Source organism: Chaetodon auriga, chromosome 9, assembly GCF_051107435.1.
Source record: "Chaetodon auriga isolate fChaAug3 chromosome 9, fChaAug3.hap1, whole genome shotgun sequence".
Lineage (NCBI taxonomy): Eukaryota > Metazoa > Chordata > Actinopteri > Chaetodontiformes > Chaetodontidae > Chaetodon > Chaetodon auriga.
This window is the reverse complement of record NC_135082.1, coordinates 23,603,790-23,620,405: the sequence shown is the minus strand read 5'-3', so window position 1 is coordinate 23,620,405 and position 16,616 is coordinate 23,603,790. Positions and strand designations below refer to the sequence as shown.

Here is a 16,616-nt window from a genome sequence, read left to right as displayed (position 1 = left end):
CCTACATGATTCAATAAACCCAGCATATTCATTCAGAAAGGACACGTCTGTCTAGCCTTGTGCTGTCATCTATGTTCTCCCATGTGTACCATCCAAATCCTTCAGAGCACACAAACTGAGCTGTGTGGGGAGAAGACTGGCATGTAGCCATGAACTGAGAGAAAATAACAACAGTGATGAGAGATAGAAATTTTGCATGCCAGATTTCTTAAGATTTTGGTATCAGGATGTGTGAAAACTATTAAAAGTCATGTATTTTGACAAAGAGAACAGTGACACCCAAGTCTTTAGGTGCAGCATTTAAGTATGACAACTTGTGAGGGATGTGTTAAACATGTTTTATGGGCATTCTGCAAGCAGCAACTGAACAAAGTGCAGGTGACAAAATGCATTTACAGCAGCAAATACAAGGTTCAGCAGCAAAAACTTCTTCTTTGAACCAACCAGACAGCATGAGGGCCGGTCCTGTGGGACACTGCCACCAAATGCTTGCTCAGAGTATAAACCCTGCTGGCTCAAAATGACACGACCAACTCTTAACAGAGAACACTTTATATTCAGCTCAACCAGCGTGCATTTCAGTTTATTTCAATGAGTTTCATAAAACCAAGGATATTCTTCAAGTCAGTAGGAAAACTGGAGTAAATATGTGCATATATATATACATAATGAGAATCTAACAATCACCAGATATTAAATTGAGTATTAGAGCTTTGAGATAGCGGTCAGCAAGGAGCCAGTCAGCACAACACATGAGGCCACGAAGAAGATGAAGCAGTTGGTTAACCCCTGAGGGAGAAAACAAGCCTTTAACGTCACCTCTACTCAAAATGTACTTCTTTGTAGAGGAATTTCATCATCAAAGCTTCAAAAAAACATTGAAAATTTGCAAGAAATACTCTCTAATGGTGGGCGAAGCAGCGGTTGGATCATGTCTAAATTCTACTTGGTAAACATGTATTAAGAGCTGCATTGATCATGATCAGCGTCGTGATCATTACCTTTATCTCTTTGAACACTACGGACCCCCACAGTGCTGCAACCAGACCGTATCCCTGCAGAGAAGAACCAAACAAACTATTTTGTGAACACAAACCAACAATTCAAATCATTTACTTTTAATCTGTTTCCACTTTGACAAGCCTTGAATGTCTGGTGAGGACAGAGTTTGAAAAACATGCACATTACTTCACTTTTCTTTCTTTTTTTAAAAAGCGGTAATGACTAAGAGCCAAAAATGAATCAATGTGGGACCCAGAGAATACCATAACGATGGATGAGTTTTGCTGATCCTCGTCACTCTTCCACTTGACCAGAGTTTTTCTCCATGAAAGCTTTTATCCTGAGAACTAATGGCTTGACTTCTCTATGAACTTTAATGCGTTTTTTTTTTTGGGCTGCTTTTGACATTTTTGCTGCACTACCATCAGATCAAAAATATAATTGCAGAAAGCCTTTAGGGATCAGTCATGCTCCTCTGAGAAATTAACTGTTCATTCTGGTCTCTCCATAAGTTTTCCTGTTGCGTCACCACCTCAAAGAAACAAAGAAACAAACAAAAATCTCAACTGATAAATCATGCATGGGAGGGTCTGCACATCTGAGCATCTCTACTGTTTTTCATCAGACTACACAAGGATGTTGACACATGTGAAACATCACTGAAACTTCTGAAAGACACAGATTTGATATTGAGTGTTTCTATGTACAACCCTGATTCCTAAAAAGCTGGAGCGATGTGTAAAATGTAAATATACACAGAATGCGATCACATGCAGACGAAATGTGTTTCCTGACAATGGTTTCACAAAGTGTTGCAGAGCCCATGTAGTAATATCTTTTGTAGGATACTGCATTCATACCCAATCATGATACTATCACCTGTTACCAATGAACCTGTTTACCTCCAAAAACACCTGTTTGGAACGTTCCACAACTTTCCCAGTCTTTTGTTGCTCCTGTCCCGACTCGTTTGAAACGTGTTGCCGCACACACACAAAAATCAAAGAAGCTGATGAGGTCAAACATTAAATCATTTGTGTTTGTGCTGTTTTCAATTAAGCATATGTCAAAGTCAGGGTGGTACTTGACTTCTCCTGAACAAAAACATGAATTTTCTGTCAACACAGAGCAATAAGCAAGATTGAATCTGTCAGACCAAGTCGTGGTGAACAGACAGTATTCATTTCCAGTGACCAGCCCCCTCAGCTGTCAGGACATCATGTACTTACTGCACTGACAATAGGAAAGGTCACGACTGCACTCAGGTAGTTATTGGCCAGGAACCAGCAGTACGTGGCCAATGTCCACATCAATCCAGACAATAGACCTGAAGAACGGAGATGACCTTGGGTCAAACACACAACAGGCAGGCAAGTACAGTTCACAAGGTACATTCAAGTAGATACATGATGAGAAGAGGCGCCAGGAACTAAATGTAGGTGTCTTTTAAGTTGTACATGCACACAATTAACAGAACTACAGGAGTTGGTAACTGGGTCACAAATTGAAGAGTGGCTCCCAGACACAGTCACGTCCCTCATTTTAATTTTCAGTAAATGTAAACATGTGGACATGGGGCTCAAGCCGCCTGTGGTGCCTTGAAAATGAGGTCCACTCTGCAGCCCACCCACTGAGCTGTAAACCAAACGGCAGATCTAAACTCACAAGCCCACACTGCATGCCAGGTTTTGAGCTGGAGTGGACATGTTTGCCCTCCAGCGGTTCTGCCTGAATCAACACATCCAACCATCCTCTGAGTGGATGTGTTTGCACATGCAGCTTGGCAAAGGAAGCCTCTGCGTTTCCTCTGATTCTTCCCGTCTCGTCTTGATTCATGTCTGGAGTCAAACTGGAGCTATTGTTGGACACTGGTGGCCCCTTGTGCACGACAGCCTGGTGGTTCCCAGAAATAAATCAGCTGGTGGAAAATGGTGTCAGACTGTTGCCAGGACCCCAGTTTTTAGACTCACTGTCTGAGCTGAACATGGTGATACGACCAGATGCCAGTTCTGAAGCAGCAGCATGTGGTTTGTTTAGACATGTGGTTCCCAACCATTTTCGCTTTAAAGTGAAGACATGTCTGTCTTCTCCTCATTACAAGTTATAGACTGAGCAGATTTCCTTTTTAGACAGTTTCATTTAAATGATATTCAGTTGCATAAAGAGGTGAAAATATCCTGAATGTGTCAAAAAAAAAACATTTTCACAGCGTTTCTTTGATCGTCATTGGCTAAAATTGATCAGGTCATTTCTGCCTGTAAATAAATCCCATTTTTCAGTGAGAACACTGAGAATTTCTGTATTTTTCTAATAGAATTCAAATTATTACCAGTTATCACGTGTGTCAAGCCAAGATGGCTCTTGGTAAAAGGGACATTTTTGCATTGATCTTGTGTCTTGGCATGTCTCTTGAGCATCTACTGAACTGATAACAGTTTCAGTGTCAACTAATCATACAAACCTCTGTTGGATACACTGTGCGTTACCTGGTAGGATGGCTCTGGAGTAGACCCTGGGCCTGTTATTCATGGCAGCACAGTAGATGGCAAAGTACACTGTGCTCGCAACAAAGGTACCACAGGACTGCGCGTAAACATAGTCCAGGTCTGTGAAGAAGTTCACACAAGAGTGGTAAGCATTACATCTGGAGCTGAAATCAAAATGCATTCTCTGGCTTTAAGAGTTCAGTCAATACGATTAATATCAAAGTTTGAGCTAAAGTGATATAAAAGAGCAGCAAGACATTTTATCGTCAAACAATGCTTTGAACAGGGGGCTGGATATTCTCTGGAGGACAGTGCAGTGCAGTCTTAAACCTGAGAGGGTGTTTTAATGTTTGACTTTGAGTAAGGACCACGATGATATGAGGGCAGTAATCAAACACTGAAACCATACCATAGACACTGGCTCCATGGAACATGCTGTCACGGCACGATGAATGGCCCTTAATGTAGAGGATGGGCACAAAGGAGGACCCGTACATCAGGCCCGACAGCACAGCGAGCAGGCAGCCACTGTAAAGAGGAGGGCGCTGAGAAACTGCATGACGGATGGATTCTAAATCTCCACTGGCATATTGTGGAATTTGGAAAACTAATTCAACCACTGCAAGGCTGATGAGAACGGATTCTCAGGATTGAATGTGCATGGCAACACTGGGATGTGTGGACCGATTTAACATTTCAATTGAAGCAAACAGTTTGAAAGTAGGTGCCGTGCTTTGCTTACAATACTGACGCTGTACTCGCTTGCACTTTTTAAGTTGATCACCAACATCAAAGTGCCAGCATTTTCCCTGCTTATTGCATTATTTTGCTGCTGCAGACAATTTTCCCAGTTGGGTGAAAGGGTTTATGAAGTCACGATTAACAGAAAGGTTTCTGTCAGAAACACTTTCTAAGACACAAATCATGTTGCATTCAAAACCAAGATGGCCAGCAGCTGCAGACTGAATAACTTAGGCCTCTGGCAGCTCACAGGCTGCTAATGAGTTGAGCTCACATGAACCGCCTGGTCTTTGGTCCAATGACGTCTATCCAGAACTCTGATCTTGGTCCATAGCTGTCTGAATTTGTTCTCTGCAGAAAGGAACAGCATCCTAATACAGAGTCGTGTACATTGACACCATCAGAACACAAAACAAGACAAAGTCATCACGACTCGCTCTGACAAACCAAGAGGCTGGAATTGATTGCCCTTCAGATTCTCCTTGAGAGATTATCGGCAAGTTTGAATTTGCTTTGGCGCTGACGTCAAATGACTTCTTGAAAGGAGGTGACAAAAATAAAACATCCAATCAATGTACTCACCCTGTCAATAAGTATTGGAATTGCCTCCGAGTTAGGATGCAGTTCCACGTCTGTTCTCACAAAGAAAAAGATCAGGCCACTGGAACAAACACAAAAGGCACATTTGCCATCCAAAGCAAAGCTCAAAATGACAGCAGAAAGCTTCAATATCCATGTTTTTGTTCTTATAGCAGCTACAGTATAAAACTAATGAGCTTTCACATTTACGCTTTACCTGAGCAGACACAACCCGGCTCCACAGTAATTTAATATCGGCCTGGAAACATCCTGAGGAGTAATCCCAAACCAGCCAAATCTGTGAAAAACAGGCACATATAACAACTGCCCTCACTTGCATAAAAAGGTCCCTGAATGTTTTAAGTTTGCTTCATCTATAAAACTCACACTTCTGGGTGGAAGAACATACATTAATCTGGCTCACCTGGAAGAGGCCCAGCCCATCAACAAACTAGTGGACCCCCAAATTAAACTCCCAAGACCGAGGCCAATCACTTTAACAATGGGAACAACTGCAATGTTGCCTGTAAAGGACAAGGGAGAGAAAGTTAGCAACGTGCAAGTCATAGTGTGATTGTCCCGTGTGTTTTACCCTCTAAGTGAAGCTGGAGAAGCTGCACTCTTCCCATGTCAGCAGTCAGCAGTGATAAAGTCTGCAGTGCAAAAGGTTTCAGGCATTACAAATTGAGAAAGAGTTCAATGTTTTATGGGGACATGACATGCGAACGTTAAACCAGCTTCATGGAAAGCGTCTCTTTGCATGTGTTTTCTGAGAGAGAGCCAGTGTGCTTAAAATGTCCACAGTGTTATTAAAGTTTTGATTCAGTATGGAAGCAATGCACACTTGGTTTTGTCCATTAAAACACACACACACACACACACGCACACACACACACTTTGGGGGACATTGCATTTATGTATATGAATTTCTTGGACAATTACCATAATCATAAGTCAGGTTTCATTCTAAAAATTAATGATTTTCAGTATGGGGACTTGATTTTGTCCCCATTCAGAATGAGAATCTGCACAATGGGACTGTGTAAACAGATTTATGTCCCCACAACATGAGTAATACACATCCACCCACACAAGATTGGGATGAATCAGTCATCCATATAATTTGAGTTTTCCCTGCAGTCAGTCAGCTCTAAATGCAAAGATTTATGCACAGTAGTACAGTGCACTAAAAAAGAAAATAGTAATTGGAGTGTGGTGTCATCCCACAATAGAAAGAGATCCTGTGACAGCCTGTGATCTTCTAATCATGAAGCTCTTCCTCTATATTCAGGATGTTTGCCTGACAAAGATACTGATTATTAAAACGTTGCCTCACAAAACTATGTCTTTTCCTTTGTGTGCCGCTTTTGTTCTGCGCCCACTGGAACTGAATGTGCACATTCTCCACTTTTAAAACAGAATTTGGATATTTTCTGAATGTTAAATTGTCACCAGTGTTCCAAAGTCAGCTACAGAGACATACAGCGCCACACATCTTGTATAATTTCTGGCACAACAGAAAACACAAAGTATATTAATTTCAAGCCAAAATAAGGCCAAGTCGGTCTCATCTCTCACATCCCAACGTCCAGCTGGACACTTGCAGGAGGCTTGATCCTGTGAGACCAAACCACATGAAAAACATGAAGAATGATTTGAGATTGAAGCTCTCATGAGACGATACCTGTAGCCCAGATGACACCTCCAAGCATCGCAAAAGGGTAGAATTTGGGCGACTGAAGCATCACGTCTCCAATCATAGATACAAGCCATATCGCTGTACAGGCTACCCACTGAAAAAACATACCTATAAACACAACACGAGCACATTCTCAAACAAACATTTTAACACCACGAGACAAGTCTGAAAGCAAGATTAAATATTATTTCTTAAGTGCTGTGTGCTTACCATCGCCTGTCTCGAATCTTTTGAGAGGAACAAAGTTGCTTCCATACAGCAGCACAGAAAACACATTTGCAGCAATTCCATAAGCAAAATGAGTCATGTTGGTTGAGTTATAGGTGAAATTAAATGTTTCCAGCTTGCCAGGGGCAGCATTTTCACCAAATTTGGCACCTGGAAGAATTTTTAGAGCAAACAAACATCCGTGATGGTTGATTTCAGACAACACAGCAGCCTCAGGCGTCCTCACATTCATCATCACAGACCAATTACAGCCTCTGTACCTTGTTCAGCAGCATGTTCACGGCTTTGACAGCTCACCATCAATAATGTAGTGACAAAGAACAGCAAAGGTGGGTATTTTGCTTCAAGCATGTTAAAACTAAATATTTGTTTTTTGTTTACGATATAGCCAGTCCACATTAAAAACTGCTACAGGCCCGGAGTGTCTGCAGTGGTGAGGGCTGACTCTCAGCCAGGTGCTGCCAATTATCTAATCATTCAATCTGTGTGCTGCAGTGAGACATGACAGTGATGCAAATACAGTAGAACAGGCAGAAAACACTTCAGTTTGAAGGCATCCATCACGCCTATTGTCTGAAATAATCTGTGATCTTGAGTTATTTTCAATCTCCTAATTCTCATGTGTAGCCTTTATGTATAGAATTACTAAAATTAAGCAACACACAGACACACACAAATATATAAACAAATGGTCCCAACATGGTTGCTCACTCATTCGCCTGGTATCCTGAAGAGGACAGCACTTATCTGGACATCAGTCTTTATTGGCCACAGCACAATAGTTCTATATTTAACCCTGTTTTTACTCAGATCAGGATATCCTGGATATGAGCTGCAGCGCCCAGGCTGCATTTCCCTACCACACGAGGAGACATTTGTTTTAAAAGTTTCCCTTCACACTTTTCTATCCTGTCCTCGACCATCTCGACTGCCTGCGCTCAGCCAATTAGGAATGAAGGAAATGGACCAGCAGGTGTCGCCTAAAACGCGCGGATGCATCCATAATGCATCAAGTATTCTTTGCAATTCAATTTAAAACGTGCGTAACTCCTCACCTTCACCTCTAACCTCTAACCGGGAGGGAGGCCATTCAGAATATAATGCAACAACTTTACATGACTTCTTTAGAACTTCAGTGCATCTGCAGAACATTTTATAAAGTCAAATAAACTGAAATTCAAAGCTTTGTCCGGGGGCGCTCAGTGAATCTCGGCAGAATAAGCAGGCTGGTGCGGGGCGGGTGGTGTCAGTGCTTATTATGCATTTTGGCAAATAGGATCGTACCTATATCTGAAAGAAGAAGGAAATAACTCTCTCTCTCTCTCTCTCTCTCTCTCTCTCTCTCTCTCTCTCACACACACACACACACACACACACACACACACACACACACACAGATCAAGTCGCCTCATGTTAAAGGGTGGTTTCCCACCCAGTCCATCCCCTGCGCTGTTGTCTCCGCGCACTGTATGACCAGAAATCCTCCTTTCCAACATGAGTTTCGGAAGTTGAGCGCTCCTCCTGCTTTGAGTTTGGAGCAAAAAAGACAGTCAACCATGAAACTACCATAAGTTCTAATGGGGAAGTCTCGCTTTCACTGGCTGTGCTTCCCTTTTCTAAAACTGACCAGCAGCTTTCGGAGGTGCCCTCTTTCTAAAAGGAGTCTCATAATTGCGAGCGTGTGTGTTGTCTATTTGTTTTTTGTGGTTTCACAAGTTGGATATTCACAGCAGCACCGGAACAGAAGAACTGATAGAGACAAGTACCAACACACCCGTGGATTGTATAATTTGGATATTAATGATGCGCTGCCAGATTCTGCGGATTTGCAGACCGGTGCGCGCGTTGTGGTGCCGACGCGATCCAACGTGGTGTACATAACGTTGAAGTCCAAGCGCCTGAAACCCGCAAACATTCGGGGTACAATCAGACCGAAACTAAGGAGAAAAGTGAGAAGGACTAACTCGGTTAATTCAGCTTTTACGCAGAACAAACTTGGCACGTTGGAACGAGACGCGGGCCAAATCAAGCGCAACGTTGCACGCAAGTCTTCATTGGGAGAAACCAGGGATGTCGATTATAAATCACTGGATATAATCCATAAATCTCATACAGATGCACAAACAGACTCTCACATTAGCTCCATCCGAATTTACAGCCAGAAGGCACCGCCATGGTTCAGCCCACAGGACGTGAAAGCCATGCGCTTTCTTGCCGATGCCAAAGTTGTGCGCATCAAAGAAGTTTCTCACGGAGACTCTCCATCGCTTCTGATATTTGAGGGCGAGACAAGCGGTTCAGTGACCAACCTGAAACATACAAAACTGAGCAATGTGTGTGGGGGGCAGTGTGGAGTAATCAACAGCCCCGTGGACACCACCGAGGTCTTCGCCTTTCATCTGGACAGGGTGCTGGGACTCAACAGGACATTACCAGCTGTCAGCAGAAAGTTCAGCTTTTTACACGGTAAGTCAACAGACACGAGGACAAAGTTATTTACCGAGGCTGAGTAAAACTCAGTATGGAGTGCTTTTAAAACTAAGCTAATGCTGCACTGGTGATGATTATCACTGAGCATAAAGGCATGAGGGAGAGACAGAGACAGAGGGAGGTGGAGATGGTTTTTATGAGGTTTCCATGACAAAATACTACTGAAATAAAAAGTAATCAAAGGAGACTGAGGGAATCCTCACTTAATAGGCCTGACTGTTTAGAGTCATGGGGGGACAGGACCCTCACTCTCAAATGTCAGTGACTGGATCACAGTACAAAAGCTGTGCTATGTCTTAAATGTCCTAAAATAGTGCAGTAAAATGTACTACGATTCACAGGGAAGTCACTGTGAGATATTTAAAGGTGTATTCTCAAACTTGCACTTTGTTTAAACCCCTGAGAAAACGTCAGCACACTCTGTAATGAGCTTCTCCAACGGGTGTGACTACTGTAGCAGATAAGGAGCAAACACAGAGCAGGTGACTCCACTTCCCCTCCCTCCCCACATCACCATTATTCCATCTATGACTCACATCTGCAAAGGGAAAAAACACACATTGCTTTTTCCACTTTGCCTGAGATAACACAACATCATGTTTCGACAGTCTGATTTGTTGGTGGTTTCATCAAACTCCGATAAAATATTTATGAACTGAGCACCATGAGCAGCATATTAGTCCAGTTTTGGGCCTTATGTGGTGAAAGCCACAATTCTCAGACCTTTTCCGACTTGTGCCAGAGAAAATGTAGCAACAACTTCTGGAGCTCCTTCATACACTTCACTGCTCACCATTTGCAATATCTGGACTTTGTCCCTCCTGTCTTTATCTGCCCAGTTCCCTGAGGGAGACTGAATGAATACCAAAGCGAGCACCACTGATGAAGTCCATGCATTGCTCTGTAAGATTTTCCTGGATAAAAATAGGTTAAAAAACTCACTGAGACTCAACAGTTGCTGAAACCTGACCATATAATCCCTTTATCCTCCCTCTTTAGATGGCCAGCCCTGTCCAGTGGTGTCATGGGATGCATCTCTCTACCCAGAAGGCCTTGCTGCAGGCTGGTCCACCGTGAGGTTAACATGGGGGGAGTACCAGAGCTCCCTGAAACAGAGGTGCTGGCATAAAAACACCATCCCAAAGCCAGAGTCCGGCTGCTCCACACTGCATCACTATGAGTGGAGTAAACTGGCTCTGTTTGACTTCTTGTTACAGGTAATAAAAGCAGTCTGAAAATGAACACTTGCTGTGATAGTGACAGACAGATTTGATGTATTCCACATTTCTCTCAATGTGAACAAACATGTCTGTAACTTTTCTGCGCTTCGGTTGCTTTTGTGCACTTACAGCCTCAGGCTTTATTGAATTCCAAAAATGCTTTGCATCTTTTTTTTTTTTTCTTTTTTTTTTTTGTCTGACATCAGCAATATGTTCCAGCAGCTGTTTTTGCAGAAAAAAAACAGGCTAAATATCCTCAGAGGTATTGTCCTTCATAGCTGTCTTGTTTCCTGTGTGGGAAGCCTGGATCTCTGATCAGATTTTGGCATTGAGGACACATCCCCTGAGAACGCTTTAATTCATCCCTTGATCATGAAGGAGCAGCTATGGCAGAGAGGAATTGGAAAATACATACTTTAAAAATAGTTTGGATCTTACTAAATCAGCCACTGAGGCCACAGCTTTGATCATTCGTCTTTTGTCAGGTTCCTTACAAGTAGATCAGTAGTGAGAAATTCACATTGTGCAGTTAAGAGTCCACAGGGCTCATAAACCACCTCGTCAAAGTGAACTGATGTAGATATAACACTGATTTCTTTTCTACTGAATAACATACAAATCACAGCTATTCCTATCATTGAAGGATACTTCCTTGTACTTCCCATGTAACAACAAACATGGCTGAAGCCATAGCGGAGCTCCTGCGGTCCCTCTAATAGCCACAATCATTGCTCCATTGCATTGATGTGACAAGACCACACACCCCTCCTTAAAAGACCTTTGGGATTTTTTCCTGTAGTTCTTTCTGACAAATCCTCTGTAAATGAGGCAAAATCATCATTTTCATGCATGTCATTATATGACAGTTGTTCCTTTTTTGTGAAAAATGTTTCCCTAATGTCTAAATTAATTAATCTCTGACAGGATTTTCCTCCTCATCCTCCAAATCCCAGCACTCGCTTTCTGAAAGTTTTTAATCCTTGTGCCAAACGGTAGGAAATCAATTTGAAAAATTCAAATTAATTTGAATTATAATCTGAAATACTGACATGGTGTGAAAAAATTATAGTGTTAACCATAGTGTTAATAAGTAAATGCCTTACTTTGTTGGCAGTGAATATGTTGAAACTTGACATTTATTGGTTAATAAAGTCAAATTTTAAAGCTGTATTTTCATTATCTGAGCTGAACAATGGATGCTGGGTTTGGAGGAGTTAAAAGTTTTCGTTTTTTGTTGTTGGAGGTATTAGGCCTTGCAGACGTGTACCCTTAGACTTGACTGACAGGTATCCTGGAGGTATTTCAGCTTGTCGCACCGTGATGGATGCTCATCGACCCGACTCAAACTAATTCTGGCTTCAAAAGTCCCGTCTGAAACCTCAGTGACATCTCAGATGCTACATCTTTGGTTGTATTTAGTCTGCCAGTCAAATGGTTTAGCATGGAGAGAGTGAGGGATGTTTGATGCTGTCGTCTGGATTATGGCCAGTCCTTCTGGATGAAGCAGGAGTTACAGTATGTGAGAGGAAGTGCTGCCTGATTTTAATTTTTAACAGTCTGGTAATTGATGTTGATATCAAATATACAAGCAGTACTCATGCCAAAGAGGCATTAATAATAATAACAGTAATAATAATAAAAATAAACTTTATGTGCGTACATGAAAAGACAACAACAAAGAAATCACATGTAGGAAGTGCTTCACATAAAAAAGACAGAATGAGAATAAAACCAGGGATGGAAAATTTCTGAAAAATAAGATGGAGAGTAAACCTCAGTCACAACCCTGATTACATTCTCGACACATCGACTATGATTATCCTCTGAAGAAATATGAACTCTCTTTTCCAGATTCACAACCGCCTGGATCAGAGCTGCTGTGGGTTCAGGCCCAGGCAGGAGGATGTGTGCGTGGAGCTCGGCCACCGCACCGACTGTGGGAACCAGGACCGCGTGCAGCTGGCAAACATCGTCCACAGGGGTCACGACCCCCGACACCTGGTCTTCACCAACAACAAGGGCTTCTTCGACCGCAACGAGGACAACCTGGACTTCAGGCTCCTGGAGGGGATCAAGGAGTAAGTCTGGATCTGAGCACTGATGAGGCCAACAACACTGTTGAAAAATTCCAGCATGCAAAGATGATTTGAATCTCTGCCGAGCCCGTTAGGAAATTCTGAATTCACAGTTTTCCGCACAATAATCTGCAAACATGAGTACGAAGCAGTTATCACAAAGAATGAAATGCAGTTTTTAAACTTTCAAATCCTGCTGTGATCTTTTTAAAGCAGAGTTTAAACGCTGAGAAAACAACATAATTTCAGTAAATATTTAGAGCTGGTTCAACAAAGTAAGTGCATGCTTTGGATATGAATCTGGGGGGCACGATCATGTGTTCCTTCTGTTTATTCACCGCTGATCTGTGTGATCTGTAATTCCAAACCACACGGCACAGACATCGCTTTCATGTCATCTATCTTTTGATCAATAAATCAGCGAGTCATACCACATTGGACACAGAACAGAAACTGCGGTTTGGCAAGCGTGCTCTCCTCCTCACACATAGATCCTTGTGATCCTCGTCAAAACCGAAGCTCCTATTCTGGCATTCATATCAAACATATATGCAACATGAGCCTAAATCCAGCCGTTATCAGATGACCTCAGGCTGCAAGGCCACAAGACATCATGAATACCTGATTTTTCTTTGATGTTATGTTGAATTCTGTGCAGATCTGAGAGGGTTCTTTGACTTTTATTGAAGCTTCATAAACTTCCATTTGATGTCTTATTCCGGGCACATTCTAAACTGACACATGCAGCATGCTGGATCGCAGATTAGTGGAAAAGCTGAGCTGCTTGAAAACCTAAACGAGTCAACAACCGCTGAGCAGTGGCTCTTTGCTGGTCGTCTTCAAAGTCCACATGCCCGTGTCCCACCTTTCTCTCATGTGGTTCGTTGTTTTAGTCATACAAACATTTCTCTGAGGCTGAACTCCTCTGCAGGCAGTCCTGAAATCCACTCAAAAGACACGGAGGCGAGCCACGACACAGTATCGCTGAGTCAAGCAGCAAATGGCGCTTTAAGTTTTGTTCATTCACGGCTGGCTACCAGCCAAGCTGATTTATCTGTTTCCCGTTGAAAACACAAACCTCATTCATATTTCAGTGAAAAAAAAAAGGAGCAACTCTAAAGCGACGGCTGCAGAAAGCTTTACATGATATCTGCTTCATCATCTCTGCTGATGTTTCATTTGTATGAGCGCAGCTTTCAACCACTTATATGCTGTTAAACTGTCAGAAAAGTACAAGTTGGCCTTCTTGTGCGAGAAATATGAGAAACACCCTCATGTCATACGAGCATCCTCAGAAGCAACCAGCGCAGTGTAGAATACAAAACTCCCTCCTTGAACTCTTATTGCATAGCTGTGTGCCTACTCACACCATAGAGAGAGGAAGAAGGAGAAAAATGTAGTTTGACGTTATCATGTTATTTGTACGCACTCAGAAATGAGCTTTTTTTCCGTGTTCTTTCACTGCATCTGTTGTTGCTGTTGCCCTCTTGATATTGTAACATACAGTAAAGAAACAACCAAGAAAAAGTTGCAGCAAAGACAAATTTGATTCCAGCTGTTTCTGTTTTTGGCAGGTTTGCTGCTGATGTGCTATAAAAACAGGCTACTATGGCTTTGCACAGTGAGAACCAATTGGATTACTTCGGCTCCCGGCCAAGAGCAGCTTGTACCTGAAGCTAAAACTCAATTTGATTCTTCACTTTCTGTCCTTCTAGGCTTCCAGAGCAGGCCGTGTCGGTGCTGAAGGGCAGGAGGCTGAGGGAGAAGCTCCTCCAGTCTCTCTTCCTGGACCAGACATACTGGGAGAGCCAGGGCGGCCGGCAAGGCATCGACAAGCTGATCGATGTGATCGAGAGGCGGGCCAGCGTCCTCCTCACCTACATCAACGCTCATGGGGTCAAAGTCATCGCAATGAACGTGTGACCGGAGTCACAGCGGTCAAGTGGCCAAGTTACGGAGACACGGATCAAGTCAATGAATTGCTTGATCCCTGTGACTTCACTGCAGCTTTATCCACTTCCATTTTCTAACTGGACCAGGATAAAAACATCAGCTTAAGTCTGAAACTGTCACACATCTGGTAATTTTTGACAGCTCTTTCATATCAGTTTAAGTCACTAGAGCGTGAGAGCGTTGTCAAGTAAAGTCCTCAGGAACGTGTCATTTTACAGAGAAATATTGGAAAAATGAAGCAATTTTAACGAGTTATTATGTTTTTTATTTATATATTTGTAAAAATTACAATTATCATATTGCTAATGAAGGACTTGTAAACTTCCCACTTGCCTTTCAAAATAGCAGCGGTTGTGTTGCTGATAGCTCTGCTCAAGTCATTTGAGGTCATTTGCATAAGATAAAAAGAGAAGCATCAGTTTATCCAATTTTCACATTTAAAATGAGCACAACTTAGACTTAAAGAAGCTGGTTTCACTTCTTTCAAGTCTTCATGTCTTTCTTCCCCAGAGGCGAATACGCTGCCATCTTTATCTGCAGAATACGCTGCAGTTTTAGCATTTCCTCCTGAGACCTTCCAGCAGGAGTGATATGCAAGTGAGTGGCAGGGATTCGGATGTCCTCAAAGCCAAAACCCGGATCCACTGGGCTTCACTGAAGTCACACATTACACACTGAAAAAAATGTCAATTTTAATAGTTAATTTAATCTTGTGTACAGATTTTTTTTTTTACAACACTCACAAGAGGTCAAATAATCTTCACAATCTTACATTTTTAAGATCTAATACAGCATCACTTATCATTATGAACATTGTATATTATGAAACTTGTTGGGCAGAACTTCCTGCTCACTGACTGTACACTGAAGAACTTAAAGATGAGAGGTCAGACGATGTTATTCTCATTTACATGCACTCTTATTGTCAATTTAACTACAGAAACACCTTTAGCTGTAACCGTTTTCACTGTATTTATTTATTTTTGTACTTTCTTTTTTAATTGCTGAAGATGTTTGCTCATCGAATGGTCAATAAAAGCATTAATTTGAGCTTTGATCAGTAAAATCCTTTTTCAGGGCCAGTCCTAATTTCAGCTACATTGCATTTTGGCTTGAAACATGGCGACACTTGATTTCAGGTCATGTGTCAGTCACAGAAAGGCCTGCAATTTCATTTGCATCTCCTGTGCTGTGAGTTAATAAAAAGTTAGACGTTTATACTTAAATGACAAACTCACATTCAAATAATTATTAAAAATAGATCAAATTTATAAAAACTGCTTAGCAAGCACATTTTTCTCTGGTGTCCACACAGTATGAGTCAAAGCAGGGTCAGAAATAGTCTGTGGCTGTGAAATCTGAGCCACAGCGAGGTGTCTGCTCTTCATGCTGTAGTAAACAGTGTGTTTTGGGCTCTGAGAGTTGGAGTCGATGGGGCTTTGCGGGCTATTTTCTCCTGTCCATTCACTCGGCTGTTGTTTTAACCCCACTGCACCCGTATTAGTGCGTCAGTGGGTCCGTGCCTCTGTGTGTTTGTGTTAGAAAGACCCCTCTAGTTCCCAGAGTGCTCTGCAGCGGAACTCACTTTCTTTACACACATGTGTGCAGGCATATTCTCACACAATAACATACGCACAGACAAAAGATGACTTTTGACCAATATATGTACGCAACAGTAAAGACATGCATGGACACACGCACGAGCATGTGGAGCTTCCCTGTCGGGTTCCCCATGTGCCCACATTCAGTCCCACTCAGTGAAATTAGACCACTGCAAAAACAGTGTGGAAAGTGCTGCAGGTCAAGTGCTGCACTCCAAACTGACAAACAAGCCTTTACAAGCAGCTACTTAGTCAACTCAAGTAAGCAAGTGTGCATTTAATACTAGCAGAAAAATGCAGTGCAGGTACTGCAGCATCTGCCCTGCTGATTCCACCCATTTTTGTAGGTTATGGCTCATTTAGCAAAAAAAAAAAACTGTGCTTGATCCTGAACAAACAAAGTGATTAGTTAAATCTATATTGAAAGTTTAAGAAGAAGGAAAAATATGAGGCACTTTAAAGTTTCCGTGGCTTAAAGGAAAACGCAGTGTTTGCAAATTGTATGTCCTCAGGCAAATTAAATACCATAAAGAGGCAGCGTG

The 16,616-nt window shown here is 42.2% G+C and overlaps 2 protein-coding genes across 3 annotated transcripts; one reads left to right on the top strand and one right to left on the bottom strand.

Moving 5' to 3' along the window:
- Window positions 1-705: 705 nt before the first annotated feature.
- tmem144b (transmembrane protein 144b) lies at window positions 706-7,086 on the bottom strand. The gene is made up of 12 exons (XM_076739853.1): window positions 6,996-7,086; window positions 6,718-6,885; window positions 6,493-6,615; window positions 5,233-5,332; window positions 5,026-5,106; window positions 4,812-4,890; window positions 4,504-4,580; window positions 3,898-4,016; window positions 3,489-3,608; window positions 2,232-2,329; window positions 1,002-1,055; window positions 706-789 (listed from the first exon to the last, which is right to left on the bottom strand). The coding sequence occupies exons 1-12, from the start codon at window positions 7,084-7,086 to the stop codon at window positions 706-708; spliced, it is 1,194 nt and encodes a 397-aa protein (XP_076595968.1).
- Window positions 7,087-8,312: 1,226 nt separating this feature from the next.
- On the top strand, window positions 8,313-15,527 carry gask1b (golgi associated kinase 1B). Of its 2 annotated transcripts, XR_013077590.1 has the most exons (5): window positions 8,313-9,201; window positions 10,225-10,442; window positions 12,297-12,523; window positions 14,236-14,600; window positions 14,984-15,474. XR_013077590.1 is itself a non-coding variant. In XM_076739369.1 (4 exons), the coding sequence occupies exons 1-4, from the start codon at window positions 8,313-8,315 to the stop codon at window positions 14,441-14,443; spliced, it is 1,542 nt and encodes a 513-aa protein (XP_076595484.1). In that variant the 3' UTR covers window positions 14,444-15,527. The 2 variants fall into 2 exon arrangements, 1 of the variants encoding a protein (XP_076595484.1); XM_076739369.1 differs by having other exon boundaries at window positions 14,236-15,527.
- The last annotated feature ends 1,089 nt before the right edge of the window (window positions 15,528-16,616 follow it).